This window comes from Salmo salar, chromosome 01 (genome assembly GCF_965601325.2).
Source record: "Salmo salar chromosome 01, fSalSal1, whole genome shotgun sequence".
NCBI classification, from domain to species: Eukaryota; Metazoa; Chordata; class Actinopteri; order Salmoniformes; family Salmonidae; genus Salmo; species Salmo salar.
Window position 1 is genome coordinate 4,316,932 of NC_138291.1, and position 17,793 is coordinate 4,334,724.

The 17,793-nt window shown below is 44.6% G+C and overlaps 1 protein-coding gene across 4 annotated transcripts in view; it reads right to left on the reverse strand.

Moving 5' to 3' along the window:
• slc2a1c (solute carrier family 2 member 1c) overlaps window positions 1-16,493 on the reverse strand; it is a 29,628-nt gene extending 13,135 nt beyond the window's left edge. The window contains exons 1-7 of one of the 4 annotated variants that reach the window (XM_045706265.2): window positions 16,335-16,493; window positions 14,225-14,267; window positions 13,835-13,927; window positions 8,298-8,381; window positions 7,908-8,068; window positions 5,653-5,893; window positions 947-1,109 (exon numbers count right to left, since the gene is read on the reverse strand). In XM_045706265.2, coding sequence (XP_045562221.2) covers window positions 947-1,109; window positions 5,653-5,893; window positions 7,908-8,068; window positions 8,298-8,381; window positions 13,835-13,927; window positions 14,225-14,239 — 757 coding nt within the window. In that variant the 5' untranslated portion in view covers window positions 14,240-14,267; window positions 16,335-16,493. Of the gene's footprint in view, window positions 1-946; window positions 1,110-5,652; window positions 5,894-7,907; window positions 8,069-8,297; window positions 8,382-13,834; window positions 13,934-14,224; window positions 14,268-16,334 lie in introns of all 4 variants that reach the window. The other 3 variants (XM_045706242.2, XM_045706286.2, XM_045706307.2) reach the window with 3 other exon arrangements.
• Window positions 16,494-17,793: the final 1,300 nt, after the last annotated feature.

A 17,793-nucleotide genomic window follows, 5' to 3' on the forward strand; every position in this document is an offset into this window, starting at 1 on the left:
CATTTCCACATGATTTGACCAGGACATTTCCACATGATTTGACCAGGTCATTTCTACATGATTTGACCAGGACATTTCCACATGATTTGACCAGGACATTTCCACATGATTTGACCAGGACATTTCCACATGATTTGACCAGGTCATTTCTACATGATTTGACCAGGTCATTTCCACATGATTTGACCAGGACATTTCCACATGATTTGACCAGGTCATTTCTACATGACTTGACCAGGACATTTCCACATGATTTGACCAGGTCATTTCTACATGATTTGACCAGGACATTTCCACATGATTTGACCAGGTCATTTCTATATGATTTGACCAGGACATTTCTACATGATTTGACCAGGTCATTTCTACATGATTTGACCAGGTCATTTCCACATGATTTGACCAGGTCATTTCTACATGATTTGACCAGGACATTTCCACATGATTTGACCAGGACATTTCCACATGATTTGACCAGGTCATTTCCACATGATTTGACCAGGTCATTTCTACATGATTTGACCAGGACATTTCTACATGATTTGACCAGGTCATTTCTACATGATTTGACCAGGACATTTCCACATGATTTGACCAGGACATTTCCACATGATTTGACCAGCCAGGTTATTTCTACGTGACGTGCAGAGATTCGCTAGAACAGAGCACAAATCATTTCAATGGTTGCTTGTCTGTCTCGTAATGAAATTAACTTGTATTTAGAATTCCATTCTCAGTCATTTCTTCCCTGCCTAGTATTGTAACTTTATTGTGTCCTTCAATATTGCTAAATAATCTTTATGTAATCAGATAACTCATTAAATGGGCTAATTGCGTAGTCTTATTACGAGTCGCATGTGATGTGTATATATATAATGAACTGTATACACACATATAAAATATTACTACACTACAATAGTGTGTACTGTGTGACAGTGCTACCCACCAGTCTCTGCCTGGCTCTCCTGGCCCCGGTTGATGAGCAGGTATCTGGGGCTCTCAGGGCAGAAAGGGAGGGCCAGGTACTGTAGCAGGGCAGGTATCAGAGACAAGGATAACATCATAGCCCACAGCTCTTTTGTCCCCAGCACTGTTTCAAGACCAGCTACCTAGAAATAACAACACACAGAGAAACAACGTCATCTCAAAGCCACCTACAGCCATCAACAACAACAATCACTGTTAACCCTGCCATCTAGCACGCACGCACAATAATAAATGCCATTTAGCAGACAGTTTTATTCAAAGTGACTTACAGTCATACATTTCTCATATGGGTGTTCCCAGGAATCGAACCCACTACCCTGGCATTTCAAGCACCATGCTCTACCAACTGAGCTACAAAGAACTACCCACTTTATATTTGTAAACACAGTCATGATTATGATGATTATTATTATTTGACCATGCTGGTCATCTATGAACATTTGAACATCTTGGCCATGTTCTGTTATGATCTCCACCCGGCACAGCCAGAAGAGGACTGGCCACCCCTCATAGCCTGGTTCCTCTCTAGGTTTCTTCCTAGGTTTTGGCCTTTCTAGGGAGTTTTTCCTAGCCACCGTGCTTCTACACCTGCATTGCTTGCTGTTTGAGGTTTTAGGCTGGGTTTCTGTACAGCACTTTGAGATATCAGCTGATATATATATAAATACATTTGATTTGATTTGATTCATACTTGATATAGCACATTCATTATCTATTTTGTATCTCCTATTATGCTTACTGCAACCTTTCCCAAACTCAGTCCTGGAGAGCCCAAGGGGTGCACGTTTTGGTTTATGCCCTAGCGCTACACAGCTGATTCAAATAACCAACTCATCATCAAGCTTTGAGTATTTTAATCAGCTGTGTAGTGCTGGGGTAAAGAAACTAAACCTTGGGATACACCAGGACCAAGTTTCGGAAACCCTTTTGGTCATGATCTATTCTGTATATCCTATTGGTCATGATCTATTCTGTATATCCTATTGGTCATGATCTATTCTGTATATCCTATTGGTCATGATCTATTCTGTATATCCTATTGGTCATGATCTATTCTATACATCCTATTGGTCATTATCTATTCTGTATATCCTATTGGTCATGATCTATTCTATACATCCTATTGGTCATTATCTATTCTGTACATCCTATTGGTCACTATCTGTTCTATATCTCCTATTGGTCATGATCTATTTTATATATCCTATTGGTCATGATCTATTCTATACATCCTATTGGTCATGATCTATTCTGTACATCCTATTGGTCATTATCTATTCTGTACATCCTATTGGTCATTATCTATTCTATACATCCTATTGGTCATGATCTATTCTGTACATCCTATTGGTCACTATCTGTTCTATATCTCCTATTGGTCATGATCTATTTTATATATCCTATTGGTCACTATCTATTCTGTACATCCTATTGGTCATTATCTATTCTGTATATCCTATTGCTCATTATCTATTTTATATATCCTATTGGTCATTATCTATTCTGTATATCCTATTGGTCATTATCTATTCTGTACATCCTATTGGTCACTATCTGTTCTATATCTCCTATTGGTCATTATCTATTCTGTACATCCTATTGGTCACTATCTGTTCTATGTCTCCTATTGGTCATGATCTATTTTATATATCCTATTGGTCATTATCTATTCTGTATATCCTATTGGTCATTATCTATTCTGTACATCCTATTGGTCATGATCTATTCTGTACATCCTATTGGTCAATATCTATTCTGTATATCCTATTGGTCATGATCTATTCTGGACATCCTATTGGTCATTATCTATTCTATATATCCTATTGGTCATTATCGTTTCTATATATCCTTTTGGTCATTATCTATTCTGTATATCCTATTGGTCATTATCTATCTGTATATCCTATTGGTCATTGTCTATTCTATATATCCTATTGGTCATTGTCACGTCCTGACCATAGAAAGATGTTATTTTCTATGGTAGAGTAGGTCAGGGCGTGACAGGTTTTTTTCCCTATGTTTTCTATTTCTATGTTTAGGTTCTAGTTTTGAATTTCTATGTTGGGGTTTTGTTTGGGATGATCTCCAATTAGAGGCAGCTGGTCCTCGTTGTCTCTAATTGGAGATCATACTTAAGTAGGGGTTTATCCACCTGGGTTTTGTGGGTGATTCATTTTGAGTTGTGTATGTGTTCATCTCTGCCTCACGGTTTGTTGTTCTTTTCATTCAGTGTATTTATGTATTGCATAGTTTCACAGTATAAATATAATGTGTAACGACACACATGCTGCACTTTGGTCCTCTTCTCCTTTCGAGAACCGTGACAGTCATGATCTATTCTGTACATCCTATTGGTCATTATCTGTTCTGTATATCCTATTGGTCATTATCTATTCTGTATATCCTATTGGTCATGATCTATTCTGTATATCCTATTGGTCATTATCTATTCTGTATATCCTATTGGTCATTATCTATTCTGTATATCCTATTGGTCATGATCTATTCTGTATATCCTATTGGTCATGATCTATTCTATATATCCTATTGGTCATTATCTATTCTGTATATCCTATTGGTCATTATCTATTCTGTATATCCTATTGGTCATTATCTATTCTGTATATCCTATTGGTCATTATCTATTCTTTATATCCTATTGGTCATTATCTATTCTTTATATCCTATTGTGTACATGTCAGGATATTACTATGCATACTACCTCTTCTATTCCTTGTTATTCTTGTTTTGACTCATTATAATAGATGTTGATTATTGTAGTGCGATGTTGAGGGATCTACTCACACAAGAATTTAGCTGAACCATTTATACATTCTATAAACTGTGTACATTATGAATAAAATGTGATTTGATTTCAATTTTACACACAGGTAAAGACACGTACTTTGACTGTACAAATGGGCTCCAGAGTGGCGCAGCATGCTATAGGCGTCACCAAGTCAGTTAAGAACATATTCTTATTTACAATGACGGCCTACCCCAACCCGGACGACGCTGCCCTATGGGACTCCCAATCATAGCCTCTAGCGCTGAGATGCAGTGCCTTAGACCGCTGCGACACTCAGGAGCCCAATGTGTAGTCCATGTAGAAACAGCACCTCGCTGTCTAACTACATGTAGTCCATGTATCTAATGCACATACATGCCCTCTGCCTCGAAGACGAAGGCAGTATTATCAGCAGCATCTGTCTTTTTACTAAAGACATTCAGTAATGTTTCAGTAATGTTTCAGTAATGTTTCAGTAATAATTCAGTAATGTTTCAGTAATGTTTCAGTAATAATTCAGTAATGTTTCAGTAATGTTTCAGTAATGTTTCAGTAATGTTCCAGTAATAATTCAGTAGTTTCAGTAATGATTCAGTAATGTTCCAGTAATGTTCCAGTAATGTTCCAGTAATGTTCCAGTAATGTTCCAGGAACGTTTCAGTAACGTTCCAATAACGTTCCAGTAATGTTCCAGTAGTGTTTCAGTAATGTTCCAGTAATGTTCCAGTAATGTTCCAGTAGTGTTCCAGTAATGTTCCAGTAATGTTCCAGTAATGTTCCAGTAATAATTCAGTAATGTTTCAGTAATAATTCAGTAACATTTCAGTAATGTTTCTGCTACAATTAAATCTGCTTTCTTTCTATTTATTTTCTTTACCACTCTGAAAGCTCCTCATTGTTACATCTGTCCCCCTCTGAAAGTTGTATCATTGCTGCAGCTTCATTTCAATGTTGGTAATCATATCGTGTGAAACAATGCACAGGATCTCTGTCAGGGTGGAATAGTCCATTATTATGAACCAGACAGGGTGGAATAGTCCATTATTATGAACCAGACAGGGTAGAATAGTCCACTATTATGAACCAGACAGGGTGGAATAGTTCATTATTATGAACCAGACAGGGTAGAATAGTCCATTATTATGAACCAGACAGGGTAGAATAGTCCACTATTATGAACCAGACAGGGTGGAATAGTCCATTATTATGAACCAGACAGGGTGGAATAGTCCATTATTATGAGCCAGACCGTTGGTAATTAATGATGCTTGTTTTTACTATTATGTGAAAAAAACTTGGATTATATTCATATTGATATGAAAAATATGTACATATATATGGAAATAAATTGTTCATCTATTATGAATTATAATTTGGCTGTATGGAATCATTTACTTATTTGTAGGACTTTTTTTGTCAACAATGTGGCCTCATTAATCTGGGCACAGTGGCCAGGGAGTTGGGGGGCCTCGAAAGAAGCTTGGGGGGGCCTCAAGCGGAGATATTATATTAAAAAAAAATAGAAAACAATGAATACTAGTATTACTTTTGAAATTATGCCCAGCTCACAGGGGCCCTTGATGATGTGAGGCCTGAAACAATTGCCTCTTCTGCTTAATTGTAAGTCCGCCACTGCGCACACACACACACGCACGCACGCACCCACACACACACACACACACACACACACACACACACACACACACACACACACACACACACACACACACACACACACACACACACACACACACACACACACACACACACACACACACACACACACACACACACACAATTGGTCCTGGTCAAAAATAGTGCACTATATAGAGAAATAGGTTGCATTTGAGACTCAGGTAGACAACGTCTATTCTCACCATGCCCAGGAGTATGCCCGTAGCGAAGGAGACCTGGTTGAGGGTAGCGAAGGCCCCTCTGAGGTTGGTGGGGGAGACTTCCTGGATGTAGAGAGGGTTGAGACTCATCACAAGGCCACAGAACAGACCGAACACCAGCCGGCCAACGATCAGCATCTCAAATGACTCGTTGGCCTTAGAAGCAAACATCAGACAGGCTCCCACCACCGAAAGGGCATTCACTATCAGGATGGAGTTACGCCTGAGAAGAGGGAAGAGGGATTCAACCAATCAATCAATCAGTCAATCAATCAACCAATCAGTCACTATCAGGATGGAGTTACGCCTGAGGAGAGGGAAGAGGGATTCAACCAATCAATCAATCAGTCAATCAATCAACCAATCATTCACTATCAGGATGGAGTTACGCCTGAGGAGAGGGAAGAGGGATTCAATCAATCAACCAATCAATCAGTCTATCAACCAATCAGTCACTATCAGGATGGCATTACGCCTGAGGAGAGGGAAGAGGGATTCAATCAATCAATCAATCAATCAGTCAATCAATCAGTCAATCAGTCACTATCAGGATGGAGTTACGCCTGAGGAGAGGGAAGAGGGATTCAATCAATCAATCAATCAGTCAATCAATCAATCAGTCAATCAATCAATCGAGATAAGTATTTTTCTCTAGCTTTCCCCAAATTCACAAGTTTTCCAGAAATTCCAGTTGGAAGATTCCCGGAATAAATTAGAGAATACGCCTGAAATACAGGAATCCGTGGATTTCTGGAACGCCTGGGAATTTTGGGAAAGTTACTAGAATATTGCAACACTAGGTAGAACCCACCTGCCGAAGGAACACCAGGTAGAACCCACCTGCCGAAGCAACACTAGGTAGAACCCACCTGCCGAAGCAACACTAGGTAGAACCCACCTGCCGAAGCAACACCAGGTAGAACCCACCTGCCGAAGCAACACTAGGTAGAACCCACCTGCCGAAGCAACACCAGGTAGAACCCACCTGCCGAAGCAACACCAGGTAGAACCCACCTGCCGAAGCAACACCAGGTAGAACCCACCTGCCGAAACAACACCAGGTAGAACCCACCTGCCGAAGCAACACTAGGTAGAACCCACCTGCCGAAGCAATATTAGGTAGAACCGAAGCAGCACTAGGTAGAACCCACCTGCCGAAGCAACACTAGGTAGAACCCACCTGCCGAAGCAACACTAGGTAGAACCCACCTGCCGAAGCAACACCAGGTAGAACCCACCTGCCGAAGCAACACTAGGTAGAACCCACCTGCCGAAGCAACACTAGGTAGAACCCACCTGCCGAAGCAACACTAGATAGAACCCACCTGCCGAAGCAACACTAGGTAGAACCCACCTGCCGAAGCAATATTAGGTAGAACCGAAGCAACACCAGGTAGAACCCACCTGCCGAAGGAACACTAGGTAGAACCCACCTGCCGAAGCAACACCAGGTAGAACCCACCTGCCGAAGCAACACCAGGTAGAACCCACCTGCCGAAGCAACACTAGGTAGAACCCACCTGCCAAAGCAACACTAGGTAGAACCCACCTGCCGAAGCAACACTAGGTAGAACCCACCTGCCGAAGCAACACCAGGTAGAACCCACCTGCCGAAGCAACACTAGGTAGAACCCACCTGCCGAAGCAACACTAGGTAGAACCCACCTGCCGAAGCAACACTAGATAGAACCCACCTGCCGAAGCAACACTAGGTAGAACCCACCTGCCGAAGCAATATTAGGTAGAACCGAAGCAACACCAGGTAGAACCCACCTGCCGAAGCAACACTAGGTAGAACCCACCTGCCGAAGGAACACTAGGTAGAACCCACCTGCCGAAGCAACACCAGGTAGAACCCACCTGCCGAAGCAACACTAGGTAGAACCCACCTGCCGAAGCAACACCAGGTAGAACCCACCTGCCGAAGCAACACTAGGTAGAACCCACCTGCCGAAGCAACACTAGGTAGAACCCACCTGCCGAAGCAACACTAGGTAGAACCCACCTGCCGAAGGAACACCAGGTAGAACCCACCTGCCGAAGCAACACTAGGTAGAACCCACCTGCCGAAGCAACACTAGGTAGAACCCACCTGCCGAAGCAACACTAGATAGAACCCACCTGCCGAAGCAACACTAGGTAGAACCCACCTGCCGAAGCAACACTAGGTAGAACCCACCTGCCGAAGCAACACTAGGTAGAACCCACCTGCCGAAGCAACACTAGGTAGAACCCACCTGCCGAAGGTGTCAGCCAGACACTTGACCCCTAGTGACCCCAGCAGGGCTCCAAAGTCCTTGATGCTGACGGAGAGGGACCACAGGAAGGTCAGGCTGTGATCTGGCATCGACTGGTTATGTCTGGACCACCAGGTGTGGTTGAAGAACTCCTCGATGATCTGAGCAAGAGAGGTCATAAGTAAAAACGGAAACAAATTGATTTGTCACATGCTTTGTAAACAACCGATGTAGACTAACAGTGAAATTCTTAACTCTGGGCCCTTCTCAACCATGCAGAGAGAAAAATACAATTAAAATGTACACAGGTCGAAAGAAACATTTGAGGTGACAACGGCGGGTCTCGTTGGCAATAAATTAGTTTAAAAAAATTGTGAAACCGAAGCTTACCCTGAGTTCCAGTGTTGTGTTGGCCACAGTGGCTAGAGCCTCTCCTGATTCATAGCTAACATAGCTAGATAACGTAACATCCCTCTGTTTGAGAAAAAAAATGACGAAATGTATCTCTCTCTCTTTGTGTACAGTAAGTGTATGGAAGGGGGTGAGAACCATGAGCCTCCTAGGTTTTGTATTGAAGTCAATGTACCCAGAGGAGGACGGAAGCTAGCTGTCCTCCGGCTACACCATGCTGCTACCTTACAGAGTGCTGTTGAGGCTACTGTAGACCTTCATTGCAAAATAGTGTGTTTTAATCAATTATTTGGTGACATGTGGATATATTTAGTCTAGTTTTATCTAAAAAGGATAACTTTTTAAGTGTTTCATTATTTTTATTTTTATGAAATTCACTGAGGAGTATGGTCCTTCCCTTCCCACCAATGCTATATACACGGGGTACCAGTACCGAGTCGATGTCCAGGGGTACGAGATAATTGAGGTAGATGCATACATATAGGTAGTGACAAGGCAACAGCATAGATAATAAACAATAGCAGCCGCGTATGTGATGAGTGAAAAGAGTTCAAGAAGAGTAAATGCAGATAGTCCAGGTAGCTATTGGTTAACTCTTTAGCAGTCTTATGGCTTGGTGGTAGAAGTTGTCAGGGTCCTGCTGGTTCTAGACTTGGTGTATCAGTACCGCTTGCCGTGCGGTAGCTGAGAGAACAGTCCATGACATGGGTGGCTGGAGTCTTTGACAATTTTTATGGCCTTCCTCTGACACCGCCTGGTATAGAAGTCCTGGATGGCAGCTCAGCAGTGATGTACTGGGCTGTACGCACTTCCCTCTGCAGCGCCTTTCTGTCAGATGCCAAGCAGTTACCATACCAAGCAGTGATGCAGCCAGTCATTATGCTCTCAATGGTGTAGCTGTAGAAGGTTTTGAGGATCTGAGGGCTCCAAGCCAAGTCTTTTTCAACCTCCGGAAGAGGACGTGCTGTTGTCGTGCCTTCTTCACAACTTTCTTGGTGTGAGAGGACCATGTTAATTCCTTAGTGATGTGGACACCGAGGAACTTGAAGCTCTTGACCCGCTTCACTACAGCCCCCGTCAATGTCTTGCTGACGTTGAGGAAGAGGTTGTTGTCCTGGCACCACACTGCCAGGTCTCTGACCTCCTCCCTATAAGCTGTCTCATCGTCATCGGTGATCAGGCCTACCACCAACGTGTCGTCAGCAAACTTAATGATGGTGTTGGAGTCGTGCGTGGCCACGCAACCATAAACAATAAAGATAGCCTTGTCTGAGCCAGAACGGCCCATAGGGCAGGAGCCTCTCCTGATTCTGTAGCGTGAGGCAGTCAGAACGGCCCATAGGGCAGGAGCCTCTCCTGATTCTGTAGCGTGAGGCAGTCAGAACGGCCCATAGGGCAGGAGCCTCTCCTGATTCTGTAGTGTGAGGCAGCCAGAACGGCCCATAGGGCAGGAGCCTCTCCTGATTCTGTAGTGTGAGGCAGTCAGAACGGCCCATAGGGCAGGAGCCTCTCTCCTGATTCTGTAGTGAGAGGCAGTCAGAACGGCCCATAGGGCAGGAGCCTCTCCTGATTCTGTAGTGAGAGGCAGTCAGAACGGCCCATAGGGCAGGAGCCTCTCTCCTGATTCTGTAGCGTGAGGCAGCCAGAACGGCCCATAGGGCAGGAGCCTCTCCTGATTCTGTAGCGTGAGGCAGTCAGAACGGCCCATAGGGCAGGAGCCTCTCTACTGATTCTGTAGCGTGAGGCAGTCAGAACGGCCCATAGGGCAGGAGCCTCTCTCCTGATTCTGTAGCGTGAGGCAGCCAGAACGGCCCATAGGGCAGGAGCCTCTCTCCTGATTCTGTAGCGTGAGGCAGTCAGAACGGCCCATAGGGCAGGAGCCTCTCCTGATTCTGTAGCGAGAGGCAGCCAGAACGGCCCGTAGGGCAGGAGCCTCTCCTGATTCTGTAGTGAGAGGCAGTCAGAACGGCCCGTAGGGCAGGAGCCTCTCTCCTGATTCTGTAGTGTGAGGCAGCCAGAACGGCCCATAGGGCAGGAGCCTCTCCTGATTCTGTAGTGAGAGGCAGCCAGAACGGCCCATAGGGCAGGAGCCTCTCCTGATTCTGTAGCGTGAGGCAGCCAGAACGGCCCATAGGGCAGGAGCCTCTCCTGATTCTGTAGTGAGAGGCAGTCAGAACGGCCCATAGGGCAGGAGCCTCTCCTGATTCTGTAGCGTGAGGCAGCCAGAACGGCCCATAGGGCAGGAGCCTCTCCTGATTCTGTAGCGTGAGGCAGTCAGAACGGCCCATAGGGCAGGAGCCTCTCTCCTGATTCTGTAGCGTGAGGCAGTCAGAACGGCCCATAGGGCAGGAGCCTCTCCTGATTCTGTAGTGAGAGGCAGTCAGAACGGCCCATAGGGCAGGAGCCTCTCTCCTGATTCTGTAGCGAGAGGCAGCCAGAACGGCCCATAGGGCAGGAGCCTCTCCTGATTCTGTAGTGTGAGGCAGTCAGAACGGCCCATAGGGCAGGAGCCTCTCCTGATTCTGTAGTGAGAGGCAGTCAGAACGGCCCATAGGGCAGGAGCCTCTCCTGATTCTGTAGTGAGAGGCATCTTGATGTATAAGTACACCATAGAGATCCTATTAAACTAAAGTTCTAATATATAATTCTTTGAAGTGGACAGGACACTAGTCAGAGAAAATAACATATTATAAACCTTATTATAAGACAATATAAAGGCTTATACATGCTTATAACAAGTTATGAAGCATTATACCATAAAAGCATTATAGAGGAGGATTTAGCAGCCTCCAGGTCTCCCTTATAATAATAATAATGTATTAAACTTCTGTATTAAACTTTACAGACATAATCTCAAAGTGCTTGAAAAGCTAAATAAATAACAAGAATTCATTGTTTAAGAAAAATAGGCTACAACAGTGGCTAGATCAAGTCTGTTTGAGTGTTTCTTGAAGCGTCCAGCAGATGGACAGACGCGGTAATGAGAGGATCGGGAAGCTACGGTGCCTTCAGAAAGTATTCATACCCCTTTGATTTGTTCCACATTTTGTTATGTTACAGCCTGAATTCAAAATGGATTAAATATATGTCTCTCTCACCCATCTACACACAATACCCCATAATGGCAAAGTGAAAACATGTTTTTAGAAATGTTTGCAAATGTATTAAAAATGAAATTCAAAAATATCTCATTTCAGTATTCACACTTCTGTGTCAATACCATATAGAAGCATCTTTGGCAGCGATTACAGCTGTGAGTCTTTCTGGGTAAGTCTCTAAGAGCTTTCCACATCTGGATTGTGCAACATTTGCCCATTATTCTTTTCAAAAATTCTTCAAGCTGTGTCAAATTGGATGTTGATCAATGCTAAGACAACCATTTTCAGGACTTGCCATAGATTTTCAAATATAATTAAGTCAAAACTGTAACTAGGCCACTCAGGATCATTTACTGTCTTCTTGGTAAGCAACTCCAGTGTAGATTTGGCCATGTGTTTTAGGTTATTGTCCTGCTGAAAAGTTCATTAATCTCCCAGTGTCTGGTAGAAAGCAGACAATCAGCTTTTCCTCGTTGGCCTGTATCTTTGTAGTGACTGGGTGTATTGATACACCATCCAAAGTGTTATTAATAACTTCACCATGCTCAAAGGGATATTCAATGTCTGCTTTTTTATTTTTACCCATCTACCAATAGGTGCCCTTCTTTGTGAGACATTGGAAAACCTCCCTGGTCTTTGTGGTTGAATCTGTGTTTGAAATTCACTGCTCGACTGAGATTAGTGGGGTACAGAGATGAGGTAGTTATTCAAAAATCATGTTAAACACTATTATTGCACACAGAGTGAGTCCATGAAAATTATTATGTGACTTGTTAAGCAAAATTTGACTCCTGATCTTACAAAGAGGTTGAATACTTATTGACTCAATACATTTCAGCTTTTCTTTTTTTTTATTAATTAAGAAAATCTAAATCAAAATGAACAACATAATTCCTCTTTGACATTATGGGGTATTGTTTACAAAATCTAAATTTAATCCATTTTAAATTCAGGATGTAAGACACAAAATGTGGAAAAAGTCAAGGGGTGTGAATATTTTCTGAAGGCATTGTAGATTGTCAGTAGAGGTGGGAAGTGGTGGCCAGCTCTGCATGTCCAAAGGCAGGCAGGCAGCCAGACAGGCAGGCAGGCAGGCAGGCAGGCAGGCAGGCAGGCAGGCAGGCAGGCAGGCAGGCAGGCAGGCAGTCAGACAGGCAGGCAGGCAGGCAGGCAGGCAGGCAGGCAGACAGGCAGGCAGGCAGGCAGGCAGGCAGGCAGGCAGGCAGGCAGGCAGGCAGGCAGGCAGGCAGGCCCACGTCATCAGGGCATCTCCCCTGTCTGCAGCTTCTCTGTATTGGGAGTCTTGTGATGAAGTTTGAGCTCCCCACAGAGTACAGCCTTCAGAAGTATCCTCCTGAGCAACGAAAAACTCTGAATGCATAGCCTCCTCTTGGGTCAACGTTGGTGGAAAAACTCTCTGTGTGTGTTATTCAAATGAAAACGCACCTGCTAGCTACCATTAGCTAGTTTGTTGACAGCGCTAGATTTTCCATCAAGTTACGGGCAGGAATCCAATGAATGATATCAAATCATTATCTGCACTCAAGTAGCTATTTGTAAATTTAAAAGTTTATTAAAAAGAATATATTGACATATAAACGTAGGCGCCATGGCAACTATAGAACTATAGGCTGTTTATACAGAGAAAGACGTTAAACATTCTGCTTAACGCTACGCCACGCCACTCCACGTAAATAAAGAGGTGTATAGCAGATAGTGTTGTACCTGTTCACTACATAACAACTCTAGTACAGACTGATTAAAATGACTTACAGATGTCCCTGAACACTTTAATCATTACACACAGAGAGAGAGAGAGAGAGAGAGAGAGAGAGAGAGAGAGAGAGAGAGAGAGAGAGAGAGAGAGAGAGAGAGCGAGAGAGAGAGAGAGAGAGAGCTGTCTGAATTGGATCATCCCAATCACACCACCCTACTATAAGTCAGATGGATTTCATTATAAGTACCTGTGTGCAAACAATAAACCATCCAAAACCCTGCCTGCCTAGGAGTAAGACTGTCTGGGCCTGAATAGGAAAGTTGCATGGGATTGTTAAGTTTATTCAGTGTTTTATAGAAGCCGTGAGATGTTTGCATGCGGCTGGATGGGATGGAGGTACTACCTGGCTTCCCAGTGCTCTACCGACCCTCGCGTCATCCTGCTACCCACTCAGAGCTCACCCTGGCTCTGCCCTCCCCACCCTCCCTGCCTGGCTCTCACCCTGGCTCTGCCCTCCCCACCCTCCCTGCCTGGCTCTCACCCTGGCTCTGCCCTCCCCACCCTCCCTGCCTGGCTCTCACCCTGGCTCTGCCCTCCCCACCCTCCCTGCCTGGCTCTCACCCTGGCTCTGCCCTCCCCACCCTCCCTGCCTGGCTCTCACCCTGGCTCTGCCCTCCCCACCCTCCCTGCCTGGCTCTCACCCTGGCTGGGGCGTTGACATTGCCTGTGTGGTAGCCGATCTGGAGGGAGCCGAACACAGCTGCCAGGATGGAGGTCAGGAGCGTGGCGGTCATCTGGTTCTGGTCAGGACCCGGTCAGTCAGGGAGAGAACACACAGGGGTTAAAGGTCAGGGGTCAGTTCACACACTGACCAATCACCTTGGGCCTAGCCATGGCACATGACCTCTAGTCCCACACACTGACCAATCACCTTGGGCCTAGCCATGGCACATGACCTCTAGTCCAAAGTAATTATCATTAACTGTACTGTCTCTCACATATATACAACAATATACTGTAATCTATACCTAAATAACCAAACACACTAATCCTGTTTTCAATCACATGATTTTCAAAAGCAGTAAACTAACCTCCTTGGAAGCCATTAGGTTGAGTGAGATGTGACGTCACTCCCTGAGGAAAGAAGGTGTACAGTGTAGCCTTTGTTTCTTATCTGTGAGTCAACACCGAGTTGGCACCTAGGAGTCAACACCGAGTTGGCACCTAGAAGTCAACACTGAGTTGGTACCTAGAAGTCAACACTGAGTTGGTACCTAGAAGTCAACACTGAGTTGGTACCTAGAAGTCAACACTGAGTTGGCACCTAGAAGTCAACACTGAGTTGGTACCTAGAAGTCAACACTGAGTTGGCACCTAGAAGTCAACACTGAGTTGGTACCTAGAAGTCAACACTGAGTTGGTACCTAGGAGTCAACACTGAGTTGGTACCTAGGAGTCAACACTGAGTTGGTACCAAGGAGTCAACACTGAGTTGGCACCTAGAAGTCAACACTGAGTTGGTACCTAGAAGTCAACATTGAGTTGGCACTTAGAAGTCAACACTGAGTTGGTACCTAGAAGTCAACACTGAGTTGGCACCTAGAAGTCAACATTGAGTTGGCACTTAGAAGTCAACACTGAGTTGGTACCTAGAAGTCAACACTGAGTTGGCACTTAGAAGTCAACACTGAGTTGGCACCTAGAAGTCAACACTGAGTTGGCACCTAGAAGTCAACACTGAGTTGGTACCTAGAAGTCAACACTGAGTTGGTACCTAGGGTTAAGTTGCCCCAAGATGCTGATCGGTCAGTTTAGTATTTTCTACTAATAGTTAAGGTTAGAATTGGGGAGGGGAAACTTCACTAATGGTTAAGGTTAGGATTGGGGGAGGGGAAACTTCACTAATGGTAAAGGTTAGGATTGGGGGAGGGGAAACTTCACTAATGGTTAAGGTTAGGATTGGGGAGGGGAAACTTCACTAATGGTAAAGGTTAGGATTGGGGGAGGGGAAACTTCACTAATGGTTAAGGTTAGGATTGGGGAGGGGAAACTTCACTAATAGTAAAGGTTAGGATTGGGGAGGGGAAACTTCACTAATAGTTAAGGTTAGAATTGGGGGAGAGGAAACTTCACCCTGGAGCACGAATTTACATGTTCACTGAGTGTACAAAACATTAAGAACACCTTCCTAATACTGAGTTGCATCCTCAGAACAGCCTCAATTCGTCAGGGCAGGGACTCTACAAGGTGTCGAAAGTGTTCCACAGGGATGCTGGTCCATGTTGACTCCAGTGCTTCCCACAGTTGTGTCAAGTTGTCTGGATGTGTTTTGGGTCGTGGACCATTCTTGATACACACGGGAAACTGTTGAGCGTGAAAAACTCAGCAGCGTTGCAGTTCTTGGCACATACCGGTGCGCCTGGCACCTACTTCCATACCCCGTTCAAAGGCACTTCAATCTTTTATCTTGCCCATTCACCCTCTAAATGGCACACACACACAATCCATGTCTCAATTGTCTTCCCACTGATGAAATTTAAATTTAACAAGTGACATCAGTAAGGAATCATAGCTTTCACCTGGATTCACCCGCTTCAGTCTATGTCACGGAAAGAGCCGGTGTCCTTAATGTTTTGTCCAGTCAGTGTACGTTATAAGAAGTTCCAACTGGACGACCATGTGTTAAGTCACGGGTTGGCAGAGGAATGTTTATTATCACAGGCTGGTCTGACAGAGGAACCCTTATTATGACGGGCTGGCCGTTCGTCAGGTGGTAATATGAATAAAACAAATCACATTGATAGATAGTATCATTTAGATTACCGGATCAGTGTAAATTGGCTGGTAGATTTGACATCCGGTACTATAGCCATCCGGTACAATAAAACACAATACACATAAAATCCGAAACTGATTATACTATACTAAGTGATTATACTATATTTCTTCTATTCATGGTGCCAAAGTAATTTCAGGATCACAACAATCTCTTTTTTTTCTTTTTTTTCTTCTTCTGGTGTTTCTACAATCAGATATTTAAGTATTGTAAAGGCTACAATCTATATCGCCTTCTGTCACAGGCTTCAGGAAGTGAGTGAAGACTACAGTCTACAGGGTGTAAGTACTGTCAAGCTCTCCAGCTGGATCTTTGTGACACAAAACCTTAACTGACATCCCGTAACCTCCCAAACAGAGTCTTACCTGAGCCGTGGGGGTAACCTGGGCTTCTTCCCCTTCTCCTAGAAAGCCTATAATTGATGATATGATCAGTAATATTCAGTTATTAGTCCTTGCTGTTTTCACTTCTCCTGTGAACGTCCTGTGTTTGTCCGCTCTTCATCCCTCTCCTCTTACTGCAGCAGAAGGTCTTCTGTGTCCCCCCCCCCCCCCACTCCCGCTACCCACAACCTCCCTGCTACCCCACCACTGGTGTAGGATGAAGTCGTCCCTGAACAATGATCTTGGGTCAGTTTTACATACTCCCCACTAATGGTTGAGGTTAGGATTGATGGAAGGGGAGCTGATCCTAGAGCTGTACTTTGGGAAAACTTAGCCCATGAGAACAGTGATGAAGTCACATCCAGCTGGTGAATTTGGGGCAGGCCTGAGAGAATGGTACAATGGTAGAGCTGGGCCTTCAGTGGTCAGAGGGAACAAGCAGAGACCCCCCCCCCCCCCCCCCCCACCCCCCCCACCCTGGCTGGGACACTGGGTACATGTAGAGTAAATGTACCACATTGTACTTGTTTCACCCTGGCTGATCTGTCCACTGCTAAACGAACTACACAACAATCAAAGTATCTACAAAAGGAAATCAGACACATGGTTAATTATAGAAATAATCATTTTTGTAACGTCGAGTGCCACTACACTTAGCTTAATAAAGTAAGAACACACAGAAGGTTTAAAATGTAGATTATCGGTGTTCAATGCACTGATCAGCTTCATCCCGGAGGACTACGAGCCCCACCCAGCCATCACACAGAGGTGGAACTATTTCCAGGCACGAGGTTTTAATTGACTACCGTGAGCTGGAATGGCGGGAACATCTTTTAAGGATTGTCAGAATGTGATTTAGCTACACACACCTGTCCAGAGCCATATCAGGGAGTGATTTAGGTACACACACCTGTCCAGAGCCATATCAGGGAGTGATTTAGGTACACACACCTGTCCCGAGCCATATCAGGGAGTGATTTAGGTACACACACAGCTGTCCAGAGCCATATCAGGGAGTGATTTAGGTACACACACCTGTCCAGAGCCATATCAGGGAGTGATTTAGGTACACACACCTGTCCAGAGCCATATCAGGGAGTGATTTAGGTACACACACCTGTCCAGAGCCATATCAGGGAGTGATTTAGGTACACACACCTGTCCAGAGCCATATCAGGGAGTGATTTAGGTACACACACCTGTCCAGAGCCATATCAGGGAGTGATTTAGGTACACACACCTGTCCAGAGCCATATCAGTGAGGGATTTAGGTACACACACCTGTCCAGAGCCATATCAGGGAGTGATTTAGGTACATACACCTGTCCAGAGCCATATCAGGGAGAGAAGAGTGCACTGTGGTTTGCTGGTCATATTTACAGACAGAACGACTCCCCTTCCGGTGAACTGATCCTTTGGTAACCATTGCATGAAGACAGAT